This window comes from Rissa tridactyla, chromosome 12 (assembly GCF_028500815.1).
Source record: "Rissa tridactyla isolate bRisTri1 chromosome 12, bRisTri1.patW.cur.20221130, whole genome shotgun sequence".
Lineage (NCBI taxonomy): Eukaryota > Metazoa > Chordata > Aves > Charadriiformes > Laridae > Rissa > Rissa tridactyla.
This window is the reverse complement of record NC_071477.1, coordinates 5,026,759-5,042,723: the sequence shown is the minus strand read 5'-3', so window position 1 is coordinate 5,042,723 and position 15,965 is coordinate 5,026,759. Positions and strand designations below refer to the sequence as shown.

The 15,965-nt window shown below is 40.2% G+C and overlaps 1 protein-coding gene across 1 annotated transcript; it reads left to right on the top strand.

The window, feature by feature from the left end:
* Positions 1 to 1,001: 1,001 nt before the first annotated feature.
* RAD21L1 (RAD21 cohesin complex component like 1) lies at positions 1,002 to 15,296 on the top strand. The gene is made up of 13 exons (XM_054218563.1): positions 1,002 to 1,202; positions 2,746 to 2,875; positions 4,199 to 4,298; positions 5,779 to 5,885; positions 6,258 to 6,443; positions 7,050 to 7,145; positions 8,085 to 8,198; positions 9,240 to 9,469; positions 10,811 to 10,913; positions 11,691 to 11,830; positions 12,553 to 12,642; positions 13,373 to 13,450; positions 14,916 to 15,296. Exons 1-13 carry the CDS (start codon positions 1,059 to 1,061, stop codon positions 15,123 to 15,125), a joined length of 1,728 nt encoding a protein of 575 aa, XP_054074538.1. The 5' UTR covers positions 1,002 to 1,058; the 3' UTR covers positions 15,126 to 15,296.
* The last annotated feature ends 669 nt before the right edge of the window (positions 15,297 to 15,965 follow it).

The following is a 15,965-nucleotide window of genomic DNA, read 5'->3' as shown; positions in this document are numbered from 1 at the left end:
CTGGAGCGGGGCCGGGAGCCCCGCGGAGCACCGGGACGGCCGCAGAGAGGGGGCCGCCGCGCGCTGCCGCCGCCGCGCGCCCCCGTTCCCCCCCCCCCACGTCGGGAGCGCGCAGGGAGCCGCCGCCAGACGCGCGCCGCCGCCGAGCCTGAGGAGAGCCCGGCGGTGACTGACCCTCGGGGCCCGCTAAATCCGCCCGCCCCGTCCCCTCAGCGCCCGGCTGGGTCCCCCCCCCATCCCTGAGGCCCCGCTAAATCCCCCTCCAATCCCCTCAGTGCCTCGCTGGGTCCCCTCATCCTCTCAGGGCCCCACTAAAGCTCCCTCTGTTCCCTCAGCGCCTGGCTAGGTCCCTCCATCCCTTCAGCATCCCATTATATCTCCCCCGGCATTGCCTCAGCACCCGCCTGGGTCCCCCATCCCGTCAGATCCCACTAAATTCCCCCTTGTCCCCTCAGCACCCAGCCGTGTCACCCTGTCCCCTCAGGTCCCAATAAATCCCCCCTGTCCCCTCAGGGCCTCGCTGGATCCCCCCATCCTCTCAGGCCCCACTAAATCCTCTTGCCCCATCCCTTCAGGGTCCCGCCAAATCCACACACCCCCCCTGCCCTGTCCCCTCAGGGTCTTGTTAAATCCTCTAATCCCCTGAGTGCCTGGCTGGCTCCCCTCATCCCCTCAGAATCCTGCTAAATTCCCCCTCCCCGCCATTGCCTCAGCACCCGCCTGGATCCCTCTTGTCCCCTCAGATCCCGCTAAATCCCCTGTGTCCCCTCAGGTCCTGATAAATCCTCCCATCCTCTCAGGGCCTGGCTGGATCCCCCCATCCCCTCAGGGTCCCGCCAAATCTCCCCTGTCCCCTCAGTGCCCAGCTGGGTCCCCTCATCCCCTCAGACCCCGCTAAATCCCCCCGTCCCCTCAGCACCCAGCAGGGTCTCTCCATCCCCTCAGGTCCCGCTAAATCTCCCTTCACGCTTTGTGCCCCAGGATCCCTCTCCTGTTGGAAGGGGAACGTCCCAAGGAGGTGGCAGCAGGGTTGGCCTGCAAGCCTTGGCCCCGGCACCATGTTCTACATGCATTTTCTCATCAACAAGCGTGGGCCATTGGCCAAAATATGGCTTGCTGCCCACTGGGAGAAGAAGCTCACCAAAGCTCATATATTTGAGTGCAATTTAGAGACTACCGTTGAAAAGATCATCTCGCCAAAGGTACGCTATTAAATGATGAGGTGTCTTCTGGTGAGTCCTGGGGTAGAGGTGTATATCTTCTGTAGGGAATGGGACTATTGCTATCGTGGATATTGAATTAGTAGGACAAATTCGTGCCTATTTCAAAACCAGTGTGAGGTAAACTCCTACTCTGATTTCATTCACTTCTCACTCGGATAAAATCTCCATCCCGTTAAATGGCAGTTATATAAATATTTCACTTGCTATTTTACTCCTGGAGATACATTTATGTGCAGCATAAGAAAATGTGACCACAATATATTCAAATGTATTTTTCCGCATGCTGATAGAGCTCCAGGGAGCATTGTGTGGGCATCGCTGGCCAAGGGATCACGGGACATGGGTTTGAGCTGCTCATGAGGCAACAGGAGCCCATTAGTGCAGAGTGGTGTGGTAGTACTGGTCTTTCTTTGGAGACTTTTTGAGTAACAACTGTGGGTATTGTTCAACATAATTTGGGAAATGCTGGTATTTGAGGAAATTGTCTCAAAAAGATTGAAAATTCGGCTGCTTAACTGAAGTCAAGGGACTAAGAAAACTGCTGTGGAATTGTACACAGACCATTTGAGGAGAATGCATTTGCTGATGTTATAATAAATAACTTTTGATAGATTGTAACCATACTTCCACTTTCAGTGGAATTCTTCCAGGTCCCCCATTATAAACCATTAAATATATAATTAAGCATACGTAGTGCTTATGAGAGACTCTGTATGAACAATCCCGGAGGCTGGAGTCCTCTGTGTATCGCAGAGAAGGTATGACTCAAGCAAGCGCAGATGCAGGCAGTCAAGTACCTGTGAGTCAGTCCTTGGCCTTGCCACTGCAATTGCATCCAAGGGAACAGCGAGGAACGCTTTGCACTGTCACTAATTGATGGCTCGGGAGATCCAAGGCTTTCAGCTGGTGCAAGCAGATTTTTTTATTTTCTCCATAAAAATACCTGCTTGATATTTGTTAGCCTGAATTTCATTGTCTGTCTCGCATGGGTTGTGATTAATAACGTTGTTAAAATGATCCTGATATTATTTGGAAGTGTCTTCCAAAAGGTACTAGCTAAGTACCTCCTACTTTCCCTTGCATGCTGTCCTGCCTAGCATCGCCATGACCACGTTGAATGTGCTTGGTGCAGGAAGACTTTGCATAAATAAGGGCATAGTTATGGTGTCTGCTCACTTAAATAACCAAAGTGTCAAATACTCGGATATGCACAGCTACTTTCTGTTTCAGATGTGTTACACTGTTGGCAGTCAACTGAGATGTTTTAGATAAAGAATGAGCATCAGTTCAGGACTCGTACTTTGGCATGGCAACGTTTAGGAACAGAAGCAACCAGAAGTTCCTGGCTCTGAAAATTTATTTCTGTTTCCAATCCTCTGTATCAGTACAAAGCCCTGTTGAATTTTGTAGGGCTCTGTACTGGTGTATGTTACCGGCACTCTGTCACTACTGTGTAATATTTTCATTTTAATATTTTTGCAAAAAATATTAACTCCTGCACAACTTTCTTAAATCATCAAAGTTTACAATAGCTCTGCGAACCTCTGGACACTTACTCCTGGGAGTTGTGCGAATTTACCACAGGAAAGCAAAGTACCTCTTGGCAGACTGTAGCGAAGCTTTGACAAAAATGAAGACAGCCTTTCGCCCAGGTATGTACAGAATTCTGCATTTTTCCATCTGTGTCTTTTACATCTCTCATTTTAAAAGTTAATTTTGGATATTTCTGTTAAATATACATTATTGATCCCAAAGGAAATTGAACATGCTAGTGCCTACTGCTGATGTTTAGTCTGGCTTAATTTAATGCCATTTCAGGTCTTTAACTCCTTTAAAAGAAGCAGTATCTTAAGTGGTCTTATGAGAAGAAGCTTGAATTTAGCCTCCATTGCTAGATAATTAATTTTAATTTCTGATGACACCAACAACATGTCTAACAGTGCCAGATCTGACAGCGTGTTTTGAGCTCTAGCCATGTAGCCAGCAAGAAGGGAGCAGAGATGGCTGGATCCTTTTCCAATGCCTGAATGTTTGTTGTACTTAGGCACCAAACGAGGAGGCACTGTTGTCTAAAAAAAGGGCAAAGAACAGGACACCAGGATCTATTGGCAGCCTTAACGTGCTTTGTGACCTGGTCTGTTTGCAGAATAGTGAATACCTACCCCACATTATTCTCAGGGATGTGATTGCGATTAGCTAGTTAGTATTTGTAAACATTTGGAAAGCTCCAGAAGAAACACTTAAGACAAGTGCATTGTACTATCTGTTTTTAATACATACTATAGTAGCTGCTGCACAGCACAAGAACAAGAGACAATGGTCACAACTGCAGCAAGGGAAATTCCAGCTAGCTATAAAGGGGGAAAAATTCACAGTGGAAATGATAAAACGCTGAAACAGGCTGTTCAGGGATGCTGTGGAATCTCCATCATCAGAAATAGTCAAAAGTGATCTGACTTAGAAATTAACACTTTTGAGCAAAAGGTTGGATTAGATGACCTTCAGAAATCCCTTCGCACTTGAATTGTTCCAGGATTCTCTGTTTACCAAGTATTTGCAGTCTGACTTCATAATTATTTGATGCTAGGGAATAGCCTTATACAGACACTGGAGAGAAAGAGAAGATGCAATAATTCATTTGAAGTGGTGTGAAAGACTCTAGGCTAAATGTCAGCTGTGAGAATCTTTCAGGGACTTAAAGCAGCTGTTCATAAACCCGATGTATTTACAGTATTTCAGGTCCTGTAGCAGCATACTCTTCTGTATCTGTCTCTAAAAATATGGCTTCTACAGTACATGTAAATTAAGGATTTTAATTCCACTTTGGACTCCTGTTGACAAAGTGCCTAAGCTTTTTGCTATTTAGAATTGCAGCAGACCTTCCTGACAGGTTTATAGTCTTATTATATGTACTTGGGAGAACATTACTTTTATTTTATTGATGCTTATTTTGTTATGTTGTCTGTTTCTTTTAGGACTTCTTGACCTTCCAGAAGAGACCTTTGAGGCTGCTTATCAGTCCATTACATTACCTGAAGAATTTCATGATTTTGAAACACCACTACCTGATTTGAAGTAAATGCTTCCCTCGGTTTTTTTCGTTATTTTAGTATTTTCAGAAGTAAAATATATCCTTGCTGTTATCTGATCAAAACTCAGATGGAATTGTTTGGATTTGGTAACTGAATTCTCCTAAATTCCAAGTCAGCTTTACAAGGGTAGTCATGGGAGTTGTGCTATTGTAGAGTTCCTTGAAATCCTTTTAATTAACAGACCTTTACAATGAAATAACGTATTGAACTTAAACTTCAGGGTTTTCTAATTTTAAATTGTCTGAGTGAAGCCTGTAAACAACTTTCTGACATCAAGAGCAGATATAAAAGTTAGCATAAATCCTGTTGTAAGACCAAGGAAGCTTTGGCTAGTAACCTCGCAATGTTGTACTGCTCCATTGTGCAATTGCATTTAATTTCTGCTCCATTGCTCTTTGCGTCTGGGTATTTTATCAGCAGTAGTCAGCTTGGCTCCTGATGAAAAGCCAGCATATTTCTTTGGCTTTTCTGACACAAATCGGCATTAATGTAGAAAAACTGATAAAAAGCAGGAGGCCAAGATGTGTTTCTGGTGGCTCTGATGCCCCCAAAGGTCCAGGATAACAGACTTCCACTGAGGCTTCCTCTGTACCTCGTCATAAATACAGTTTGATGGGATCTTTAAGTGTTTAGTATTTTGTAAGCACAGCTGTGGTATACTACTATTTATTCAAGCACCTCAGTGCGCTAACTCTGTAAAGCGTGAAAGCGTGCCTTTTCTACCTACCCGAAGAGTCCGTGTGGTTTGATTTGCAGATGATGGTGTTACACTAATTAGATGCCTTCTATGTGACAAGTGTCCGGTAGATAACAGGGCTCACACGAGCCCAAGTTTACTGGCAGAAGAGAGTGGAGAAACGAGAAATATGGAGAGGAGTATGGGTGCTTCCTTTGTCCTTATAAATATGCCTGCTGTTTCTAGAGGGGGTTGCTTTCTGAGCATACATCTGGATCATTTGTTCATGGAGTTGCAGGTGTGTGTGTGGGTATTTCAAAGCTGAGTTAATTAAATGTTTTCCCTTCCTCGTGGACCTCTCCCCAGCTATGTTCTGTTATGGCTATTGCAGATTCAGTCTTCACTGTACAGTGTATATTGGGGATTGCCTAGGAGCTTTGGGTAGCAAAGAAGGCAGCTGCCTACTTAGAGGTATCCGTTTTAATAAACACATAGCACCTGTTTTCCATAGGCTTATTTTTAGCTTTTAGAGGAAATCCAAAGCAGTGAATTTTATCAATAAAACTTTAAATGGCTTGAATGCAAATAGCTTTGGGAAACAGTTGTTCTCTCTCCACAGAAGTGAGGATCAGCCCGGGTACTTCCAAAGCTGTACAAAGCAGAAGCTATCTTTTGGGGGTTTACAATAAAATGTCAGGATTGAAGACTCTTTAGAAACAAGTTTTCACATTCCAGCTAAATGGGTTTCAGTTCACACTATATTTTGTATAACTTTTTTTTTTATCAGTGCCATTGATGTTGCTGAACACTTTACCTTGAATCAGAGCAGAGCTGAAGACATCACACTTAGAGAGGATTACGAAAGCAATATACTTTTCTGTGATAGAAACTTTGGTGAGAGAAGTTGAGAAATTAGAAATATTACATAAAGAAAAGTGTGGTTTATGCAATATTTTGTACAGTCTGAGTCCATTCCACATGTGAAAAAGCTGTCATAAAAGTGCATTTGTTTCATATTTGTGCTGTCATAGTGTCTTATGCTTAAATTTTTGTGTAAGTACTCTGCCTAAGTAATCTCATATTGGAGACTGAGAATCAAACCCAACATTTTCTGCTTTTTACTGAATTAGCTAAAACTGTTTACTCTGTTTGAGGTATGGGCTGTCTTACAATCTTTTAAAAAATATTTGAAAAATTAGGAAATGGATAAATGCGTGTTTCAAAAATTCATGCAGAGGAAACATCAGAAATTCTGTGTTTATTCAGATGAAGAACCAGATGCAGTAAGAAAACAGAGCTTCTCTGACGGCAGCATCTTAACGAGCAGTAACAGTTTTGTGGCTGATCACAACTCCGCGAGCGTGAATGGAGACAACTTTGCCCTGCATAAAGATACGTACTCTTTTGAGAATGACTGTTTTGGAGATGAGGAGGAAGCTGTAGATATGATTGGTAGGGTTTGCCACAGATAAAGAGAATTAGTTTCTTTCCAAATATTTTTATTTTTACAGTAAAAAAGCATGAAATGGATTGTTTTCCAACATAAATTCTATCTTTTTTTTTTGTTTTCATACTTCCTTTTTTTTCCTTCTTGTCACTAAAATCTACAATCGCTTAGACACTGCCGAATAGAATTGCATTAAAGAACATATTTCAGTTTTTTAGAATTAAAGGCATTCATTTTATACTTTATGTTTACCAATTTAATTTATATTTTCAAAGGTGAAATAATGCAACACTTTTATCTTTATTGTTGTAATAACAAAGGCAGCAAAATAGCTTCTACATGATTTAGAGTATTTATGTAACCCTTTAAAAATTAGACCTCTTAAACAGTACCAATATCATACTTTTCAAAGAAAAGGTGGAAATCTCAAAATTAAGACTAATGTTCTTTTTATACTGCTGAAGACAGCCGTATCATTTACGCCATCTGTGGAAGCTGAGCTTTTTTGTTTGCACAGAATTAACCTTTAAATAAGTAACGTCAGGCTGTATCGAGCTACTTCATGACTACTAAGGATTAGAATGATTAAAACTATGCACTTTATATTTAAGAAATCCTGTTGAGGGATGAGCAAAATGGCCCAGATGTTCTTGATATGGAGGAAGAACGTCCTTTGTCACAAGATCTGCCAGAGAACAGCACAGCCAGTGAGTTTGCAGCGTCTGCTCCATCTCACACAAACCCTCTGTGCCTGCCTAAAGTTACTCACATTCAGCTTTCTATAATATTCCGTGCCTTTTTCCTTTGTTCATGTCTTTTGCTTTTTTTTCTAATATGCTTCATCCACCATTTTAGGTATAATTTCATTTGACCTAGGGATTCCAGATTTGTAACTTGACATTGCTTTGAAACGCTTTTATATGACATCCCGTTGGATATGCTGTTGATCCACCCTGCTGCTTAGACAGTATATCAATTTTGTAAGGGAAAGGAAGCTGAAAAAGGGTATGCTGTAACTTTGAACTTTACCTATGAGTATTTCTGGCTTCATATTTCGTCAACAAATGACACCTTAGTAGTTCATAACGGTGTTGTTAGCCTTTTTTGATTTGATATAGATGAAATTAATTTTTAAATTTGGAAATTTTTTTATATCTTAAACCCTTATACCCCCAGCACACTGTTACTTTAAAACTGAGAATTATGGAACAGCTTTAAAGGGAAACAATGGCACTTGCCCCTCCTTGTGCTAGTGCTGGTACTGCCTGTTCCTTTTACATTGACAGAAATATCCACACTGCCATGCAGTTGCCTGGAACTGGAGACAGATAGGTATTGAAAAGAAATGCTTTTTCCCCTAAACACTTTTCATCAGGTGGGTTTTCCTCCACATCAGTTCTTCAGTCTGTTCTGCCACCCGGTCATATGGATTCCGATGTCAGCAAAGGGAAGTGTGCAGTGCAGAATGTGAGCAGCAGCAGTGCTAGTTCTTACTGGTTTAAGAGATTGTGAGATTGTAGACAAAATCGTAGTTTTCTAATTCTGATCTTTTTTTTGTCTGATATCGTTCCGTGTCATGAGATTGAGACATTATTCCATCTTGTAAACTTTTTTTTCTTTGGGTTATTTGCTGGGTTTTTTTATAGTTGAGTCCAAAGGCACAGACAGCACTGTTAAGAAAGTAAGTCATCTAATGAATGAAACAACACTGGTGTCAAAAGAAGAAGAAGGATTTGTGCTTGAGCCAGTTGATGATACAGGTCAGAACTTGACCAGTTTCTTGCTGTTTGTGTTAACTACGTTTGTTTTTCTTCTTGTTAGTGAAAATATTTGCAAAACAGAATATTCCCACTTTAGATTTCATCTGCTCCTGCTGTCAGAGTTCTATTTTACGGTAACTATTATACAAAAGCGGTATCAGGTTGTTCATCTGATCTGCCCAAATCTCTGCTTACAGTTTTTTCCATGTACCAAATCAAGTTTTGTTGCTCTGCAGTTCTGTGAGCACTGCAAGCCCGGCCTGTTCATGAGTGTTACTAAAATTTCAGCTGAAGAACTTTTATTGCTAGTGACACGTCAGTGATTTTTATGTGTAAAATAACAATCTTAAAACTTTCAGGCCTTTGTGAAAGTTTGTTTTTTGAACTTTTACCTTTAATAAGATCCAAAAAGAAAAATGTTACATTTCTTCTATGAGTAAATCTAAATGTCATCTATCATGTTGATGGCTGTTAGCAAATAGATAAGTTCATGTTGACGCTAATGCAGAACACTGGAATTTTCCAGCCTGCCAAAATAATATTCAGGAAGTTATGGCTATATAACCAAACTATGTGTCTCTTCTGCATTTACTGTGTACATCTTAATTAAATTGCTAAAGGATTAAACTGACAAATACAGATATTAATTATGAGGTAATGCAACCTGTTGAGTACATCAGCAATTCTTGGAACAATTAACTTCCTGATGGATTATTCCTGATTAGCTTATTCAGCCTTGTTGGTGTATCATGGGTCCTCATTAAGTCTTCATTTTCCTGGTTCTTTAGTACAATAGTCATATGTCTTCCGTACTTAAACACATGTGAATTTCCTGTACAAGAATACAAAGAGTATACTTTATGAAAACTTTTGGAGAAGTGGCCCGTGTGCTTGTACTTTGATTTTCAACTCTGTGCAGTGTTTCAGGAGGTCAGCAGCCTGTCCGTTTGATTCACAGTGCTTTTTTTGTGTGTTTAAGTGTTCTGTGAATCGAGCTTATTAGACTGACTTTTTTTTTTTATTAATGCTTGCTCTAAATAGCTGTCACCCAGAGGAAAAAAAATAAAAGAAAGAGGAAGTTGCTTGTGGATGTAAACAAGGAACTTGACTGCAACGCTATATATAACCAACTTAACAACTGCACAGACACCCTTGCTACGTTAGACCTCGCACCCCCAACGAAAAAAACAATGATGTGGAAGAAATCGGGAGGTGTGGATAAACTCCTGTCCAGCCCTACACTGCCTGTGTTTCATGCCGAGCTGCAAATGGTAAAGATCAATTCCTTGTAGGTTTTTATGTATAATTATAGGACTGTTGCACATCTAGAATCTGACTGAGAGAGATTTTGCAGACTTGGTTTTATGTGAACTCCTGTAGCAGCATTGTTTTGCAGTACAGTTCAGGTGGATACCTGATGATTATTTGCGTACTCACTACTAATTGCTTCATCAGAAAGACCATCTCTAGAGCTTGCAGCTTTAATCTCCAGCACTCCAACAAGTAAAAAATGACAAAGAAACTTGAGAGCTGATGTTTCAGTTCACATACTGTCGCCTGACTGATGGTACACTAATACACAACTTTTTAGATTTCTGATGATTTCTTTTCTACTTTCTACTTTGCCTTTTTTTTTCTTTTCTGTTTTGTTTCTGTTCTGTAAGCGATATGAGACCACATCTTTCTTCTGTATTTACTTCAAAGTACATGAGGCTTAAACATTGGGTTTTTTTATTATTATTATATGGTTAATGGTTTTGGAAACAAGGTATGCTAATGGCATTTGTACTTTCTCAATTGGATATTAAGCTTCCAGCTGGAAAGCAGTCAGGGAGTTGCCTTACAGAGGACCAAGAGGTTTTTGATCACTCTCTCACTTTGGCTAGAAGGGTGGGCCAGACCACCCTTTCCTGTGGCTGTGGACCTTGCTGCTCTTTTTGCATAAGAAAGATGTACTTGTTTCATGGAAATATGATCTAGCAAAGCCTCTTGTGTCCCCATGTAGTATCTGACAGATCATTCAAAGAAGCTGTAATTTTAGAGCTGGTGATAAGGAAGAGATCAACATGTCTACAAGGTGATATGGAAAGATACGGTGTAAACTCTGTGCAGCAGCCTTATGTTAATTGCACTGTATTTCTTCTGTCGTGTAGCTTTGAGAGATCTGGGACGCAGGGTCTGCAGGCAAACAGCTCTGCAGGTTCGTTACAGCAGCACAGCTTCACCACTTAGAGTCGACGTGCAGAATTACAACTTGCTCTTTATGAGGATGAAAAATACCCACACACTGGTACATGGGGAGAGAAATCCACACAGAGATAACTGCAGATGGGTTTTTTTCTTTCATCCCTCCTTACTGGCTGGCTTCAAGGAAAAACAATCCAAGCTGTTCCTAAGACGTTTCTTCACGGAGTTCAATGCCAAAATTGCAGCTGCAGAAGGAAATTACTTTTTTAAAAAATTGCAGGTTTTCAAAATGACCTAATTCAAATCTCTAAAATCTAGGTTGCAGTAATTAATATACAGCTCATATTCATACCTTTGTAATTGATGTTTGCAAGTAATCTGACGTGATATTCTGAAAGCAAACAAATAAAAATAATTATTTTCAGTTGTTTGCAAAATGCTTCAAGAGTCACGGATTTAAGATGAGAAGAAATGGAATGCAGACGAAGTCTGAAATGGAAGGAACAACAAAAAAGCAAGATACCACAGGTAATATTTTAATTCTGTTGTGGCAGAATTAGCTGTTAGAAAATATTTTACATTATGTTTGAGATACACGTGTATGGTGTTTGTGTGCAGTATTCTACAAATCAAAGGCCAAGAAAGTTAAATGTTAAGGAAATTTACTGTTAATTATTAAAAAAAATATATTTTTTTGTTTTTATAAGTACTTTGCTGTCCTTTTGTTCCTTAGATCAGAAATGAAATGCAAGTCTTTTTCTTCCTTGTGGCATAAGGAGGTATTTTTAGTTTCACCTTTGGTTTCTCTAATTGGCTACCAAACTGCAGATTTTTTTTTTTTTAAAAAAGCTTTCCATGTATTCTGAGTTTAATCAAACCACTCTCTGAATTTCCTAATTCATATAAATAACTTCTCTTTGCATCTTGAAGATTGTGTTGTGGTTAATATCAAACCAGAAGAAATGTTACGTTATAGATCTCCTGAGGAGGTGATGTATCCGCTTTCACTCCTTTGCTCTGCTAGAAATATAATCTGTACATCTGCTTCAGAAGTTAATCAACAAAACCACCTCCTGCAAGTCCATAAAGGTCAACTTTTAGATGCTTCCAGGAAAAACTCGCTTGAAACATTCTTCCACGGTCCTATTAGGAATGATATTTATTCTGTATTTACTCATTCTGGCTCTTACTCTCAAAGAGTGCTAGACTAGAGTGTGATTTTTCTTTTTCAGTTTTTTCTTTTTTTTTTTAAGAACAGAGATTCACAGTAACTTCCTCTTAAACCTTGTTTTTTTATTAATACAGAGATGCTGACAGTAGAAGAGCCAAGTTACCTGCAGGAGTCAGCTTGTTCAGAGACTGAGAGAAAAATTAGAAATGATTCGTTTATGTTGACATCACAGAATAACAGAAATGAAACTGATGATAACTGTGGTGAAACTATAGTGAGCAGTTTCCAGAAATTATAGAAACCTAATCGTATTTGTTGGTTTCATTTTATGCAAGGGTTCCATTTGAAACATGTTGAGAAATTACCTAATAGAAAAGGATGCTAGAGACAGGCGATATAGCATTAAGTAGCTTGTGTCGTGAAAGTTTATTTATAAACACATTGGTAGACTCTCACAATGAATGAATGATTAATTAAAATATCTATTAATCAGTATAGATTACAGTCTAATCACTAAGCATAAAGGAAACCTTAACATGAAATATAGCCTCTTTGTACTGAAGAGACAAATATAATAACCTTTATAAAGGATAAAACTTACCTTTTGTGTCTCATATCAAGGAAATACTTAATAACAAATTATTTGTTTCTGCCATTCTTTATTTAGGCTAACATGAAAGGGCATTCTTTAGAGAATATGAGGCTTATTAAAGTTGAAAAATAATGACAAAATTAGACCTAATGGCAGCAGGAAAAGTAGGGTCTGTGTCTGAACTGAGCCCAGGGTGCCATCATTTGGCTATTCATCCCGCTGTGGGATAAATACCACAGCAAGGTCCTTTCCTGTGTGAGAAAAAACACAGTGGAAATAGCAACTATGAAAAAAATTTTGGAAAACATTTATTATAATAAATTATTTCAGCAGAGTTATGTAATTGAGAATTACATAGTATGCATAATTTTAATGCCTATTGATCGTCCTTTCTGTTCTAACAGCAGGATGGCACGGCTTTCTCGGAGAGCTCCTCGCTGGTGAACAATTCACTGGGCCAAGAAGCTGAAACACAGCAAGCTGAGTTAGCAAATGTATGTCTACTCAAAGCTGACAGCTCTGACTTATTTCAGAACTGTGTTCTTTCTCAGAAATATTAAAGAAAAAAAGTGATGGCAGCATGAACTTACAGTGAATTTTGGTGTACTAACATCATCCTTAGTACACGTTTTCCCAGTCAAAACCTTTATAGCTTGAGCATCAGGGATACGTGTATTCCAACATTCAAAGGTTACAGTCTGTGAGGGAAAAAGCTCCTTATTTAGGGATTGTGCGTCCTGTAAGAAGGAAAAAGTTTCTGAACTTACTGGCTACGAGGATACTCAGACACTCTGAAACAAGGGCAGCCTTCTCCTGTTGACTGCAGAGGTTGAGCCCAAAATCTAAAACCCAAATTTTTGAACATGCTTTTTGGCCCCTGACCAGTACAACCACTGTCAGAATCCTAGTCATGCAGAACAGTATCTTCTTGTGAAGATGCCTCCCCAAGGCTCACCGGGACCACTTCCATAGTACCCTAACATGCTGTTACACCTGATCTGTCTCTTTGTGGCAAAAAGAACATAGTTAGCATTCTTTTCTCTGCTTCACAAAGCCTAGTATGAACACAGAGGTGTCAGAAGTCCCAGGTATCCTGAGTATGGCCATCAAAATGCCCAGCTACAGTTGGATTTTCAATTGGGTTGGAACTCCTGTCCTTTTTATCATCATGGGGTATGACTTTTTACACATGGTGTCTAACCTTCTGTTCTGTTTCCTCTCAAGGAGCTAATGAGGAATGGCAACGACAGTGAAGAAATAAGATGGAGCAAAAGAACTCTTCAGTTATTAAAAACTTTACAGGTACCAGTGCTGGATTTTGTAATTAGATGCCAAAACCAGGTGTTGATTTCAGTTGAACCACGTCAGAAAATCTCCTCCTTACACTGATGATCATATTGCTGCCTCTCATATGCAGTGTTCAACTGCGTTTTATTGGGTATTTATGTAGGAAATCAGGATTCTCAGTGCCTGACATGGTGTCCTCTCCCACAGCTGCTAGAATTGCTACAATTTTCTTAACGTTTGCTCCCACAGCAGTGTTTGCTGTAACGCTAAGGCCTTGCTCTCTTCTTTCTATGAGTATGCTCTGGCGTATCTCTACAAAACCTGATTCCTAGCTGCTTACAGGTTGCCAGATCTCAGCTGAGCACTGCAGGGTGCCATCATTTAGCTATTCATCTGCTTGAGCTGTTTCTGAGATGAAGGCGAGGGAAATGAGCAAGGGTGATGTTAACAAGAAAGCTGGAAACCCCTTCTTTAAGAGGTTTTTAATGCTCCAGTGTTTTCAGGGTGCTTGAAATTTAGCAGGGAGCTAAATTTCCTGATTTAGCCTTTGCATCGGGAAGGCTTATTCTGCTTTTCTTGCAGAAATCCTTGTAAAACTGATGAAGCTGTAACATCCAATATCGTATGTTGTATCGACAGGACCATAACAGGAGCCAGCACGGGCTGCCCTGATGCTGAATGTCCAAACTCTTGGCCTAACAGCTCGGTGCTGTTCTTCCTTTTTGCTTGGATGAGGGTTTTGGTGCTCCAGCATTGGTCTGGTTGGGGGGAGTGGAAAAAACATGGTAAAAAGTTAATTTTCTTTAGGTCACTTCTCTAATCCAAAGTGCCACATGGCTGAACGGAGAATGGAGGCAATGGAGAAATCCGAGCGTGGGCAAGAGGGCGTGGGGAGAGGGTTTTGTCTGCAAAACACACCAAACTTTGTTCCAAGCCAGGCTGTTCCTTAGGGATGGAGTCTGACTTCACAGTCGTCGTCTTGTTGTTTTTAAAAATTATTTTATGTGAACATATTTCAAAGGTTCTGCACAACGCCCATAAATAAATACTTAGATATAAGTGTAGCCATTAAGAAACAAGCAATAATAACACTAAGTTCGCTGTGAGTGAAATTGAGTATGATATAGCTGGGGCTCTGCATCCAAAGAACAGGGTACACAATGATTTTTACTGTTTTGAATCATGAAAACCATTACAGATGCGCTTCACCACATGCCTCAGTACAATTTCATTGAATTCGCTGGAACTGCGGGCCTATGTAGATTTTTAGTAACATATGTAGGTGCTTGCAATGTTGTGGCAATAAAATGTCAAGAGCCACTTATATAAATGCAAATGCCAAGACGGGAACCTATTCAAGGCGTTCAAGCAGAAAATATTCACTCTGTGCAGCACTCTCCAGTTCAGACTTGATGGGATCTGGTTTTACTGGCGGTGAAGCTGACCTGACTGATTCTTTTTTTTTTTCCCCCTTACACAGCACCTGAAGCGATCAGGCGTGCGTGCTTTCAGTTTTCGGGAGCTCTGTCGGAAAAACAACCGGAAAGAAGCTGCGGCCAAGTTTTACATCTTTCTTGCTCTAAAGAAACAGTGGGTTATTGAGCTCAGTCAGAGCACGCCCTTCGCTGACATTACAGCCACCCTCGGCCCAATGTTCAACGCTCACTGCAATCATGTCCTATTCGGATAAGCTGATAAAAATCAATCTTACTCTAAATTTTCCAGAAAATTCCTGGAAAATGGTTGAAAATCTTGTCAAACCGTGGTAAGTGTGCAGAGCTCTCTCCTGTTTCGTTTTCTCACCTGCCAAGTAGCTGCCTCGTGCAGGTGTGCTGCCTCGGTATTGGTTACCAAGGTCTTTGCTGGGATGTTTATTTTTAATATATATGTTTGTACGATGAGCAGTTCCTTATTCTGTTAATAAATTAATACCACTAAAATACATATTTTACATAAGAGATTTACATTGTGAGGGATTTAATGAAAATCCTTAAAAACCTTTCTTGGAGACCAGCTTTGGAGGTAAAATTCTTTTTAATGGGACTTGTATGTGTCTATTATCTAACACCATCAGTAAGAGAAGTCTGTTCAGCTCTCTTTATAAAAAACTTTAGTCTATTTGAAATTACTCCTTTCAAAAAATGTTCAGTATTTGGTATTTTAAGGTCTAGCAAGTTACTGTTTCCAGCATCACTTTCGTGCGTTCAGGCAGAGAGAAGTTACACTACCTCTAGAAGAGTCACCTAAGCTTTTTCCTAGAAATCCTGCAGTTTTAGATTTCATGGAGTACGTTTACTTAAAGACTAACACTTTTATTTATGTGGAGACCTATTTAAAAATGGATGTTAAACTGAAACATTGCTGCTTCTTTGCATTTTGACCTAGTTTAGGATATGTTTTAACACTTTTACTGTCATTTTGTAAAGGCGGTGTTTTTCAGTCGCATCAAACCTGCGATGCAGGGGATGGCTCTGTGTGTTCAGCGCTCCAGAGTGTTACAGTGCTGTGGGGGTGCTGACGTCTCTTAATA